Raw genomic sequence first — 14,386 nt, 5'->3', positions numbered from 1 at the left:
TAAAGAAACCTGACAGATGAGAGACCAAAGCAAAAGGCTTTTTGACAGCTGAAAGCCCTCACTGCAGTACAATATGTGACATTTAATGGTAAGCATTAAATTTAAAACCAATGAACAGAAATATTTCAGCCCTTACTTTTCCAGTTTAAAAAAAAAAATTGCTGCCAGCCACAGTACATTAAAGTCATAAATACGGCTCACATCACAAATTGTACTAAAATCACAACAAATCACAAATTCTAAAAGGCAGCTAGTATTTATGTAAGGACATCCACAGTTACATTAGTGGAAAAGGTGTAATCCTTCCTTCTGCAAGATATGCTGTGTTTCTCAAGCAAACAGAGGTTAGAAAAAAAAGTTCTTCAAAGGCGACTTATTCAAAAGTTGCCTTCTCAAAGGGTATACACCGCCCATTGAAAGAACTCACTATCACAGCCAGAACTTCAGAGGTGGTATATGACAAGTTGGCCATGAGCCAGCAATGTGGCCTTGTGGCCACACGTGGCCAATGTGGTATCCTGTGGTGCATTAAAAAAAGCATGGTCAGCAGGGCGAGGGAAGTCATCCTCTATCCTCCCTCTCTACTCTGCCCTAACGAGGCCACATCTGGAGCACAGTGTCCAGTTCTGGACTCCTCAGTTCAAGAAAGACAGGAAACTACCAGAGAGAGTCCAGCGGAAGGCTACAAAGATGATCAAGGGATGGAGCATCTCTTTTATGAGGAAAGGCTGAGACACCTGGGTTTGTTTAGCCTGAAGGAAACTGAGAGGGGATCTCGTTAATGCTTATAAATATCTAAAGGGCAGGTGTCAAGAGGATGGGGCCAGGCTTTTTTCAGCAGTGCCCTGTGAAAGGACAAGGGGCAACAGGCACAAACTGGAATATATGAAATTCCACCTTAACACGAGGAAAAACTTCTTTACTCTGAGGGTGACAGAGCACTGGAACAGGCTGCCCAGAGAGGCTGCGGAATCTCCTCTGGAGACATTCAAAACCTGCCTGGATGCGTTCCTGTGAGACCTGCTCTGGGTGGACCTGCTTCCACAGAGGCGTTGGGACTAGATGACCTCCAGAGGTCCCTTTCAAACCCTACTATTCTGTGATTAGTATTAATCTGTTATTAGGGTCAATTAGGATTTTATACTCTTAGTTATCCATGAAATCAGGATAGGATTAAGTTTAGGAAAAAACATGCTCATAGACAAAAGCAAAATATAAAACTTACAAAGGTTTCTCAAACTTTGTTGATCACTCTTGTAAGCTACTGATCACAGTTATGAAGAAGTACATTATAAGCTAACTGAACATCTAACTTGGATATTAAGAACTAATATCTGCTCCGCATCACAAAAAGTCCAAATGATAATAGGAATCAGGATCGCTCTATGTTGGCTTTATCTAGATACTTTGTTTCAGACTGTACTCTTTCACTACTTTAATTTTAAAAGCTCATATATTGCAAAATGAGATTTTATTCACATTTAAAAATCACTTCAAAAAACATCCAAAAAATTTCAACCATTTCAGGATGTTGCTTTGTTTATTTTTTTTGAGTGAAATATTTTGATAATGTTGACATGAATTCTAAAATATCTTTATTAACTTGAAACTTTTTCAACAAAAATAAACACTATTTTAGCCAATAAAAACTATCCAACTCTATATCCAGGTGCCATTTATATCTCTGCCACTGAGTTACCATGTAATCCCAAGCTAGTCAGCTACAACATCACATTTGGAAACGTTAAATATCTATAGTGCCAACTGCATTAATTGTAGGCACATAAAATGAAAAGAAAATCCCTAACCTCACAGTTCCCCTACTTGCCCATCTTTTCAGTGAAACGGAAAGTAAAATTGGTCTTATTATCACCATAGTGTTGTGATCTTTAATTAACCAATGTGACCTTGCAAGGAAATCTTTCAATATATGTCAAGACTTTTTAAGAAGGTCTCATCTCTCGTGAACTCCTATTACAGAGCTTGAGGCTAGAATTGGAAAATTTTGCCCTCAGCCTCGTATTCATGGTCATGGTGGCTTGAGTAACACATTCCATATTTATGTTAGCATTACCCTCTGGGAAAAAAAAAAACCCTTCCCAGGTGTTCTCACCCACAGGGCACGGGAAGCAAGTCCCTTAACACAGGCAAATGAGTCATTAGCCCACAGGAGCATCCAGTAATAGGTCCCCGCTCAGTTCTTTGCGTGCGGTCTATGTGAATAGCCACTGGGTATATGCCTCCGTGATGCTATAGGTAGTGTTATCCATGGCTGCCAAAATGGAATTATACCTTTTATCCAGAGCTCCATGTACAATATGATTTTAATTCTGAAAAACGCTAATGCAGGATTACTTAATAGTCAATTTGACATTTGCAAGACTATGTTTTCTTAACACTAAACTTGGCTGTAAAAAATCCGGCGATGTTTCCCCAGCACTATGCAATGACACCATCTGGTAGTTAATGATTAGTGGGATTTACAGGACAGACAGGCACATATTTGACTAACCATTTCATTGCTGGCAAACTAGTCAAGTAAAGGTAACCTTAGCTGTATCCAAAGGTCGCTTCTGGAACTGCTGCTGAAACAGTCTGTGGGGACTCAAACTGGCACTGGGATTAGGAAATATCAGTGCTATGACAGAGATGAGGAAATAAACACAGACACAAACCTCTGCCCAACTGCAGATCCAGACCCAGTTCATAACCTTTTGAAACATTGAGGTAAATCCCTTATCTTCTGCTACATTACTCTCAGATATCCAAACCAGACTCCACTATAGTCTTCATGAAATTCAAGCTGCAAATAAATAGAAATACACTGGCTAAATTTTATTACTGTTCCTATCTAAAATCACAATAAAAAGGACTGAAAACCCTGTCCTCAAGAGACAAAATTTGCTGGCTCATACCTCAAACAATTGTGACAGAAAACTCCATAACTCCAAAGCACAGCCTAAGTGGATGCACAGCCTCTTCCCTTCTCCCAATGAAAGCACAGCCTGTTCCCTTCTCCCGATTTTTAATCCTTGGAGTTCAAAACGATTGTGCCTAGCATTCATGGGTAACAAAACAACCAGAAATCTGGTTGGTTATTACAGAAAGGGAAAAAATAAAATTCTGGGAAGACTCAGTGAGGGAATCAGCAGTGAATCCGAGAAGGGTTGTCAGACCACATTTTTCCTATCTGCACATACAAACACTGCTCCTTGCAGCCAGGCTAGTGCACATCCTGTTTTCCTCCTCCTGCTGTCTCTCCCCTCCTGCCTTGTTGGTGTTTTCCACCCAGCTTTCACCACTAGTGTGTATTTCAGGGTCTTTTACTGACTAGGCTCATCCCAGGCACTGACTTCAGTGCTTCAAATATCCCCGGAGCCATCAGAAATTCTGTGCAGATTTCTCCCTCTCTTCCACACAGATGGGTTTTCCCCACTGTTACCACTCCCGGCTTTGACACAGTCACCCAAAGTTCCAGAAAGTACATTTTAAAAATATAAATGAGAAAAGGGTAAATGTCTAGATGTACCAGGCAAAGAAAACCCCAAACCCAAATGGAAAATGGTCCCACATCCACTGCTTCATATTCCCCAGTGATGACAGGAGGCAGGAAATGTGAATGAGTCCTCCAGCACAGAGCAGCCTGGGGAGACCCTAAGAAAGGGGATGGGTGTCCCCCAGAGGTACTCTGTCCTCTGCACAGGATGGTGATCCCTGTGTCTGCTCAGCAAATGTAGGCAGGGCCTCCAAAGGCAGATGGATGGGGGATGATATTCACAGCCATTTAGCTCATTAGCCAGAAAACACAGGTCACCTTGTGTGACTCTACATTTTAAAGAATCAAGACATGAGATTATATAAGAACTTCATATGCTACTAAAGCATCCTTTAACTCTCTAGTGCCCTTCAGTGCTCTTAATCCACTGCTGTAGCACCTGATATCACAATATTTGAGTACTCAGAATCATAAAATGGTTTGGGTTGGAAGGGTCCTTAAAGATCATTGAGTTCCAACCCCCCTGCCATGGGCAGAGACACCTCCCACCAGACCAGGTTGCTCAAAGCCCCATCCAACATGGTCTTGAACCCCTCCAGGGAAAGGGCATCCACAGCTTCTCTAGGCAACCTGTTCCAGTGTCTCACCATCCTCACAGTAAAGAATTTCTTCCTAATATCTAATCTAAATCTCCCCTCTTTCAGTTTAAAACCATTACCCCTTGTCCTATCACTACATTCCCTGATAAACAGTCCCTCCCCAGCTCTCCTGTAGCCCCCTTCAGGTACTGGAAGGGGCTATAAGGTCTCCTCAAAGCCTTCTCTTCTCCAGGCTGAACAACCCCAACTCTCTCAGCCTGTCTTCATAGGGGAGGTGCTCCAGCCCTCTGATCATCTTTGTAGCCCTCTGCAGGACCCGTTCCAACAGGTCCAACAGGTCCATGCCCTTCCTGTGCTGAGGACTCCAGAGCTGGATGCAGTACTCCAGGTGGGGTCTCACCAGAGCAGAGGGGCAGAATCACCTCCCTCAACCTGCTGGCCACACACTTCACCCACTACATCCAACAAGGAAAAGAAATGCTTTGCTATTGCAGTCTTACTTAGGGGGCGTAACAAGGCAAAGTCAGCTTGAGTCACCCAACACGACATGGAAAAGCTGTGGTCCAACATAGTGCTGAACAAGGCTTCGTGAATGCTCCAGAAACCAAACTGTGCTGCCCACCTGCTTAGTCCTGTTCTCCCACCACAGGAAAAGGCAGAGGCAGTAAAGGAATTTAATGACCATTTAAGTCCTTTGAGTTCTTATCTGAACAGAGACAGCATTTAGTCAGAACACACCATGTGTTTTACAGACAAGGAAACTTCCCTAACTTTTCTACAGCACAAAATATGGGCCGTATTTTTTTAATCCCTCTGATGTACCACTGTGGGACAACACCTCCACATGACAGCAGGGCCCAGAGGGAGCTGCAGAAATGTGTTTTAGAAGAAAAGAACATTGAGTAGGTCTTTAACAAACTTTGCACCCATGCTGGCTCCAGTTATCTTGAGTAATTTCAGAGCGATGAGTGATCTGGGAATTTCTGTATCACGGTAGCGTAAGCTCCTATTTCCAGCCTTACAGGATCCTAAGTTATTAAAATCTCTGAGGCCAAGGCACGTGGGAGCCAAGTTTGGATGCCTGTACTCACATGAAGTAACACATTCTGTTCAAGCTCTGCCACTGCCATCAGTGGGTGTAGCTAACAAATGAACCACTACTACAGAAGCAGAGATCTCAAATCCTAGTTTTTCTAACTATGAGTGGCCCAGAGATTCATCTCAGCTCACGAACAAACTTTGAGCTGCCTGCAGGAACTGACGAGAAGTGTCCCATAAACTGTAGGACTTGTGAAATCCATATGGGATGAGAACACAAAACTACAACCCAGCAATTAGCACCAACATTTGGGAATAAGAAATGAAGTTGAAGGCAAGAGCCAGGATGCAAAGCCACAGATCAGGATTGGAGCTTAGGACTTTGGTTATGACCAGTGGAGAGTCATCGCAGAGCTGCCTGCCAGAGCTACAGCGAAACGCACAGTGACCTGTGTGTCCGTGACTACCAGATACCTCTTGCTTACTCTGCTGAGTGAAAATTCAGATCCCAACCTCACAAGTTCTGATTCAATCGTAATTTTCTCCTGGCCTTAAAGTCATCTGTATCTGAGATCTCTCAGGGAAGGTATAATTATTTGGAAAGGTCTCAGAGACAAAAATAAGACCTCTCCCTGTCAGGCTGACTGATCCCATGAACCAGGTGAAGATTATAGCCTTCACAAGCCCACTCACAGCAGCCTGAGAGATGAAAGTCATGTTTTGAAGGCAAAACATTTGACAAAGGCTGCCCCAGATAAGGCCAGCTGCATTCTAATAAGATGAAGGTTGTCCCATTTGATGAAGGATGCTTACCTGAGCCCCTACTAATAAACAACACAGAGCAGCACAAACAAGCAGCTCACCTCTGATTTCGGCATCTCCCTTTTGTTATCATTTCATCTTTCCCGGAACTTTTAATTAAGAGGTTCGATAAATGTAGTATTTGATAAACTGATTAACTCCACAGAGTAGTGGCTCGTGTCCCTCTGAAACTTATAGCTATACCCACTTTCTCCCTCTTTCATAGCCTAATAAAAAGAAATTACCGAAGTCCTGAGGCTAAAGTTTTTTCCTTGCGTTTCTTTTTCTGTACATATCTTACAAGCCAGAACTTGTAAGTTATCACAGTTTGCAGCTTTAAAAAGAAGGAAAGAAAAAAAAAAAAAAAGAAAGAAAGAAATCAGACAGCTAAGGGGAGTTGTTATGTTCCAAAATTTCAACATCTCTGACCCCTGCACTATGAATCGGTTCAAATCTCTCTCACTCTGGGGAAAACCTAATTCACTCTCTTGGAAAGTTTATTGTCAATGGGATTCTACTGTTTCTGAGTGGAATAAAGATTTCTAGGTCTATGCCATACAAGTTTTAACTATAGAAGACTTCTACATTCTTAAGAGAAAGAGACACTTGAAACAGAAGCTTTATATAATGCAGTGTTAAAAAGCAGCATTCACACTGTGCAGCCAAAAGGTTGTATGAAAAGTGAGGCAGACTGTTGAAAACAATCTACAGGTTTGGGTGTCAAATGAACAGAGAAAAACAGGCAATTTCCACTAATCATTATTATATAGAAGTTGGGAAAAACATCATCTGAAATGGAGGAGCTTGGAGACAGGAACTAAATTTGTTTAATCATCTGATTCTAAGACACTCTCCCAATTTTGGAGAATGACGCTTGGAAAACGGAAAGGAAGACAGTCATAAAGCAGATTTTTAGCAAACTGTTTGCAGACCCCAGGCTCTCACCAGTCAGTAGAAAGGAACTGGCTCCTCAGAGAGTGATTCAAAGCAGAGCCTGAATCATCCTCTCTCCCACCCCAGTTGCATAAGGAGACTGGTGAGAGTGGCTGGTTCTGCACAAAGACTGTGTTGTAGGCTAAAGTACCTCTCAGAAGGGCTGAAAAATAGGAGGTCTAATGATCATAGCTCTGTCACTGAAGCACTGGGCAGTTTCTCTATGTTACTGTAAGTAGGTATATAACAAAGAAGCAGGAGTGTTGCAATTATCAAAAGACTTGTACTCGTCTGTACAAGATATCGCTGTTATCCAACAAGAAAGAGGTATAAAGATGGAGAGACCTCCATCTTTAAGATAAAGACCTCCCCAAAGCAAAGCCAAGCCCGAGGGCATAACTCACCAGTAAAATCTGTTTGGAGTGACCTGCTCATGCATGAGCTGCCATTTTCTTCCAAAGTCCATGGAGCTGTACAGCTGAAAGACAGAGAGAGAGAGAAGTAGTATAAACTTTGAGGAAGAGGAGGAAGGACTGCCACTAAATAAAGTATTAAAATCAGGTCAGATTAAAGAACAGGAATGGACTGTCCTGTACAGTTATCGATCAGCCCTGCTGCCAGGGAGGGCTAATTAGGCAACCTCCTCCCTTCAACATTTCACCCAGGCTAAACTTCTGAAACTCAAAAGCAGGTTGGCTCTTTCAAAACCTTTTCAAACATTTTTGTGCTTCCTGATTTCAGCCGTCAACACATTCACTTCAGTTGCCATATCACAAAGCTGGCAGTCCCTCTGGCTTTTTGAGCCCGACAGGAAGCAGGTGATTGATGACATGTAAATTCCTAACATTAAATAGAATGAAAGACAAATTAGATTAGTTCGCATGACTATGATGTCGTAGGTAGTGACTCTATACTCAAGGTCATGCTGCGATTCATTTTTATAGTGTGGATTACATCTCTCTTCTGTGTGGGAAAGAAAAGGAAATTGCTCCTAATTTACAACTTCTTTGTTCAGACTAAAGTCTAAATTTTGAGCTAAATTAGAAATCAATCTGTTCCTTAGTTAAACACTGAAGATAGAGAAGTGGTTCTTCTTGAAAGCCAAATTTTCAATCTAATGATTGAGTCTTTCTGGCTAACAAATGGCACAGCTGTAACGTAACCAAATTTCCATGCCACTCCACACTAAGTCTCAGAAATAGGTTCACTTCAGACTTGGCTTAATACCACAAACACCATTCTCCATCTAATTAGTTTATTACCCATAATCCACCCACCGATAATCAAAGCATACATAAGCTCCTTTTCTCCAACTTTGAGCAAGTCTGGTTCTTCAGAAAAAAAACACACTTTGAGAAGTAACTACTCTGCTTCGCAACTAGATCATAGAAAAATAAAGAGAAGGCAGTGTTTTGAACAGGATTTCAAATAAATTTCACCTGAAATAAATTCTGGCTTAATAAAATAAGGGTTGATTGCAGGCTAAGGAGGTAGATAACAAAGCTGATGAACTTAAATATTTGTAATATCCAAATTTAGGTCCTTAATGGAGAAATGATATAATTTGAGTAAAGGTTCTGCATTTGATTTGGAGTAACTGGATTTACAAATCAGAGGCAGGTCTATGTTCAGATTAGAAGGGTTCACAACCTAGTGATGTGTACTATGGCACAGCTATGATGGATGGCTAAGTGTGACTGTGAAGATAAACTGTATGTGCTTGCACTGAATATTGAAGTTTCTTGAATAGGCAGTATCTTTGACCACAGAGACCCAGCAGCCACATCAGAGCTGGACCATAGGACAATTTATGAAGGTGACTGGAAAGGGCTGTTTGAGCAGCGTTCAAAGCCTGAGGAAGCTGATTAACTCTTACTATGTTTGTACCCAACTACACAACCAGGCCACCGTACAGCTAGCAAAAAGAAACCCAAACCCCATGAAGTATCTAATGCAACGGGTATACGGAAAGACAAAAGAATCAGTCCTTTGCATTTATGACAATGGGAAGTCCAAGTTTCTGCCAGTGACAGCTGAAGCTGCTGGTGAATAAAGCATATCAGGGGAAAAGTGATGGAAGCAGGAATCCTCCAGACTTCATGACAAAATGGACTCCAATTATGTAGGCTTCACTCCAACCAACATCACTAAGCTTGTGGTAAGAAATATTAGGAAAAATTTTCTGTCTCATGTTCTTCAGGAGATCAGACATGATCTGAATGCTCCAATTTGGCCATATTTCTTTGGCACTGTCACTAGATAAGGTAAGATACTGCACTAAGAGCTCACGTTATCTGGGCTTCCTCTACCTTTCAGGTCAATCAATCACAGTGATAGTCTAAAAAATACAGTAGCCAATCCTCTGCCCCAAATTGAATTCTCCATAGATTCAAAATAAAGCATTGCTTATCTTTTTTAATTAAAGGAGCCAAGAAAATAAAATTCCTTTTCAAAATTCAAGGATAGGCTTATGAAGTCAATATCAAGACCATACATCAAGAAGGTAAATAGAAAATGTTTATCCAAAAAGCATCACATCCTTATTCTGAAGGAAAATATGGATTTTTAGAAACAATAATTGAAAATCCACGCTCCAAGTGCTACAACTCTGCCTTGATGTTAGCATGGTGCCTGCCAGCAATATTCCTTGAGTCATCTGACATGGTTTTACACATACAAGGACCTCAGCACAGAGACTGAGTTGCATCAGTTGCATCAGACAGCGTGGCTGTCCTCTCCGTGTCCTGACTGCAGGTAGGACTTGCAGATTGAGCCACGGTGCTGTACAAATCACGGGCTCCAGGCAGCTTAGCCTCAGTTAACTCCTGTTCATGAGCAAGTGCAAGCGGGACTAGCATCCTTATTGTATTCTACAGCGGATTAAATGTTCTCACCATGAGAGGAAAGGATTAGCAAAATACATGCATTTCCTTAGAATCTCCTTTATCTTTCGCCCCTAGCATTTCCTTTTCTTTTGCTGCTGCTTAACAGCAGTAGCTACAGATAGCTCAGTGGCATGAAGCACAATCTCTTTCTAACTACTCATCTCTCCCACAGTGTCTCATTCAGGGACCATCCTTCTTCCTATCAAGTTAAAAACCAGAGACCGGCTACTGAGTTCTTTTTTCCCCTCTTCTTTCTATTAAAGCTCAGACTGACTGATGATAGAAGGATTAAATTGAACTTGCAGCCTTTAGGTGATTTCTTTGATATAGATAAAGATACAGATAAAGAGATAAGGAGGGTATTATTCATTTCAAGAACTTTTATTTGTTTATTCACCTACTTATTCTAGGTGCCCACTTTGAATTTTAACCAGATGATTGAGTCTTAAAGCTGTATGATAGAACAAATTCCTGAGAGGTCTTCCTGGCCCAGTTCACTTTTATGGTATTATTTACAGATGCAAATGTAACAGTTAATGTTGAATTACTAAATAAAACATACAATAAAGAGTTTTCCAGTATGCATTAAAATTGAATATGTATATACACTTTCTGTTCATCTCCCTTCACGGGAAAAGAGATGCTTTTAGACGAGATAATAAATTTAGTGGCAAGTACAGCAGATTTCAATACAGATTAATTTGTCCTAAGGCTGAATACTAAGCGACGGAAAGAAATGAGGTTTGTTCAGTGCCAAGCTTTTCCCTTTTTAGAGCTCTGCTCTGGCTCTTTAGTGACAAGTAATCTCTGGCGTTTCCACCTCCCAAAGCCCTCCAACATATTGGTTTAAAAGGGGTGGACTTCAGTGTACCATTAGGGTGTACTGTGAGGTTATGCCCTTCCTACAATTCCCTTGCATTATTTGACCTATTCTGATGAATGAAAAATTAAGACCATTAGGAGTTTTTGTGTTTGTATTGGCTGGTCTTGTGCCTTGACACAGCTAAAGAGTGACATGCAGAGGACTTGACTAAGCAGCAATTCAGAAGCAGGATGCAAACCAGAAGGACAAAATCCTGACTCAAGGCATGGGTGACAAAATTCAGTTTTTAACAAGAAAACGAACTCAGAATCCTGTATCTACCACAGAGGCACCTCAGTGAATAGAGTCCCAGTACTCGGCCGATCCCAGCAACCTCCACACCTATTTGAGCAGACAGGTTCCAGGAGTTTCCTAAAAGCTGAGGTTCTTTTGAGAACAAACACACAATGTTAGAATTCCCTACTGAGCCCATCTGAAGATGCTTATGCATCTCGTCTACCCTTGCAGCAGACAACAAGGGGGGTTTACTATGTATGACCCTAGAATTTCTGCTTGCCCGCAGACCAGCATGCGACCCTGCCACAGGGCAAATGCGATTCAGGAAGGTAAAGGGGCCAGATTGCATATCAAAAAAATATCCATGTGCTTTCAGGCTTGATGAAGCACCTGAATTTTTACCCTGAAAGTATCACAGCCTGGCCACGCTAGGAGGATCCAAGAGCAGATCTGCTTTCTCACCCCAACTCAGCAGTACAGGTGCAATCTTTGAAAACAGGTACTGAGCACTGGGGAAAATCTGCCCACGCTCAGGAGCCCAGTTAGACCTACCATTAAAATAAGAGAAGGCCATACAGCAAGAAGGTAAATAGAAAATGTTTATCCAGATACCATCACAATGCTCCACACTCAAGGATCGTAGCACCAGACATAGCACATCCACCAACACGGTTCTGTGTTTTACCAAGAATACAAGATCTGTTCGAGGGAAGACCTTAGCAGCCCAAGTGAGACACAACTTTATTTCGCCCCAGGCCAGAACCTTAACTCGTGCTTGTCTTGCTTAGCACAGCTCTGAATCGTAAGGATATCATGTACCACAGGCAGAACACTGCTTCTTCAAACCCTAAGAACACTTGCAGCATTTTATTTAGCACCAGCATTGTTTCCGAGATAAGCAGCAAGCCCCTTAAAGAGGGAGCTTTATCCCTGGTGTCAGATTCTATGCCACGAACACATGCACCATGCCAGAAACACAGTAAGAACTACAGAGCTGGAAAGGAAGAAATTATATACACACACATGTATGCACAGTGTTGCATATTAAAAAAAAAAAAAAAAAAAAGAAAAGGTCTCCGTGCTGTTGCAATTCTCCAGTACAAACTCTATGGGCGACACATCCTGCTGTCTTGCTTGGATGATCTTGTCTGGGGCTGGGATTTTTTTGTTTTCCCAATGAGCACTAGCAAAAAAATACAAAAGGGTGATTTTGCTCAAGAAGTCAAGCTTTTCAGAACTGGAGCAGCATGAGGAACTGGCCTGCTTAAACTCCACTTATGGACAGAGGGGAGAAGAATGAGCAATGAAGGAAAAACATGGAAACCACAGGAAGAGATTCAACCCCCTGATGTTAGTCATCCATATCCAAGCTAGTCACCAATATCCAAGCTAGTCACCAATGTTCATTTTTAGACAGGCTCCAAACAGGCACTTCTAAAGCACAATTCTCATACTAAGATACAGTTCTAAAATTCCCTATTATTCATGCCTTAGAAGTCTCCATTTCGCTCCACAGACGCTAAAAGAAGTTCACAGTGACTAGTGCAGGAGGAGATAACCCCACTGCAGATACATGTTTTAGTTGAGATAGATTTCAAGCTAGGTTCCCCATTCCCAGGTTGACCTACTTGGTCTTCGTGGGGGAAGCAGCAGAAGACTGAAGGTTCAGTCAAGCTGAAGAAAAGCCAAGCATACAATAGTCTGCATACACTTTACCACAGCAAGAGACACACTGAAGATGTCATGTATAGATTGAGAAGCAATAGAAAACAAACTAAAGAAATTCAGAGCGCTTTGATATTTATAGAGTTTCTTGCTCAAACACAGAAGAAGAATGAGGGCATCAGGAACATATATAATAGGTTTATACCCAAATAAAATAATGTTTGTTCCTATGAAATTGGGTCTATTGGCCTGAGCAAACATCTGGAGAAAATCCCAGTAGTCTCCTGTCTGCCAGCCAACCCTGGAGTAAATTTGGAGCTTGCACATAATGGTGTCAGATAAAGGGAGGGAGAACAGCTGGACTATGTGTACTTAAACAATTCATTTATTACACACACACAATTATACTTCCCCCAGACAATACATCCAGCTGATGTTGGAAAGATATATCCGTATTAATCCAGCAGGGTGAGAGTTGGCCTACTGGTAATTACTGGGCAGCAGCTGACACATGGTACCATGATGGGAGAGGAGGGGCAGGTTAGCCTGGCCTGCCACGTCCTCAGAAGAGAACGATCCTGAGCAGTAGCTTGGATTGCTTACATGAAAAGATGGCTTTGATCCCAGAAAAGCACAAAAGCAAGCTAACACCTTCTCAGCCAGAGCTGGTGGGAAAAAAAATCTACAAGATGTGTGGAGGGTTCCTGCCAAAAAATCAAACTGGGACAGAAGAGAAATAAAATTAGGTCAACACTTCTGTAGGAAATGGGACTGCATGGAAGCAGTCTGCAAAGAGTAACTCAGACCCTTGCAGGGTCTTAAATTTTCTCTACAGAGGGAAAATGACCATGATCACTGGAAAAAAATCAGAGGCTCAGAAACTGAGAAAAAGTTGTAAACTACTCAGAAAATTGCAAGGTGTGTCTTTTCTCTACAGTTCTGTTACAGATGAAATTACAAAAGGAGAAGAAGGTGCCGCCATTAACATGTCAGAAAGTTCATTCCTAGAAGGAAAATGAACGGGAGGTAAAACTCCCAATACTTTTCAGCCTTGAGAGTACAGAACAGAGAAGCCATGTCTGACAATTGCTAGAAATTACCTATCACATGGAAGAAGAGATCCATATGCAACAAATTCAAGCTGCAGTGAAAACGTTTCAGGAGATGACAATATCAACATTTTTTCTGAAGGTACACCGAGCAGCTGAGTACTGCAGGAGAAACATTTTGCAAGATCTCAGAATATTCTGTATAGAATAAATGGATGGTCCTCACTTCACCGACTGCAAAGAAAGACCTTTTTTCCACACCTAAAATTAGACATAAGAAGGATTTAATAAGGTTGCCCTTACTTAGCAAAAAAACAGAATAAAACAAAACCAAAGAGTCTGCACTGCAGGAGATAACTGCTCCAGCAAGTGAAAGGATATAAGTAATAATTGCATTTCTCCTTGTTATATTTCTTTCATTTAACTATAAAATAACACCTACCCCTACTCAGCCACTCCTGACAGTCAGATCCACCTAGCCACCATGCTCTCCCCTTGTTGAATTTAGCACAGAAATTCCAAGCTGCCAAAGTATTCCCTCTTTTCTTCCTGTTTTATTGTTTCATCATTTGGAAAATGGTGTCTTTTTCCTTCAGCTCCAGCTGAATCCCTGAGGCACTGTCTCCCTATAACTCATCATACACACAAAGAGTAAACAGATCCCCAAATCCCCAAGGAATTCAAGTTGGGATAGTAAACCTTCAAATAGCCAAGACTGACCCAAAGATTTCCAACCAATACCCACAACACACAAGCTATTTCCCCTTATTAATTTTTCCATTTCAGATGTCGTAAAATTGTAGTTTTTCTCCTTCTCGTAG

General features: G+C 41.6%; 1 protein-coding gene across 1 annotated transcript in view; it reads right to left on the bottom strand.

The window, feature by feature from the left end:
* Window positions 1-14,386, bottom strand: part of SORCS3 (sortilin related VPS10 domain containing receptor 3) — a 313,553-nt gene that overhangs the window by 101,215 nt on the left and 197,952 nt on the right. The window contains exon 5 of the mRNA XM_074159130.1: window positions 7,272-7,345. Coding sequence (XP_074015231.1) covers window positions 7,272-7,345 — 74 coding nt within the window. The remainder of the gene's footprint in view (window positions 1-7,271; window positions 7,346-14,386) is intronic.

This window comes from Numenius arquata, chromosome 15 (assembly GCF_964106895.1).
Source record: "Numenius arquata chromosome 15, bNumArq3.hap1.1, whole genome shotgun sequence".
In the NCBI taxonomy this organism is placed as follows: domain Eukaryota; kingdom Metazoa; phylum Chordata; class Aves; order Charadriiformes; family Scolopacidae; genus Numenius; species Numenius arquata.
This window is presented reverse-complemented; position numbering and strand designations above follow the sequence as displayed.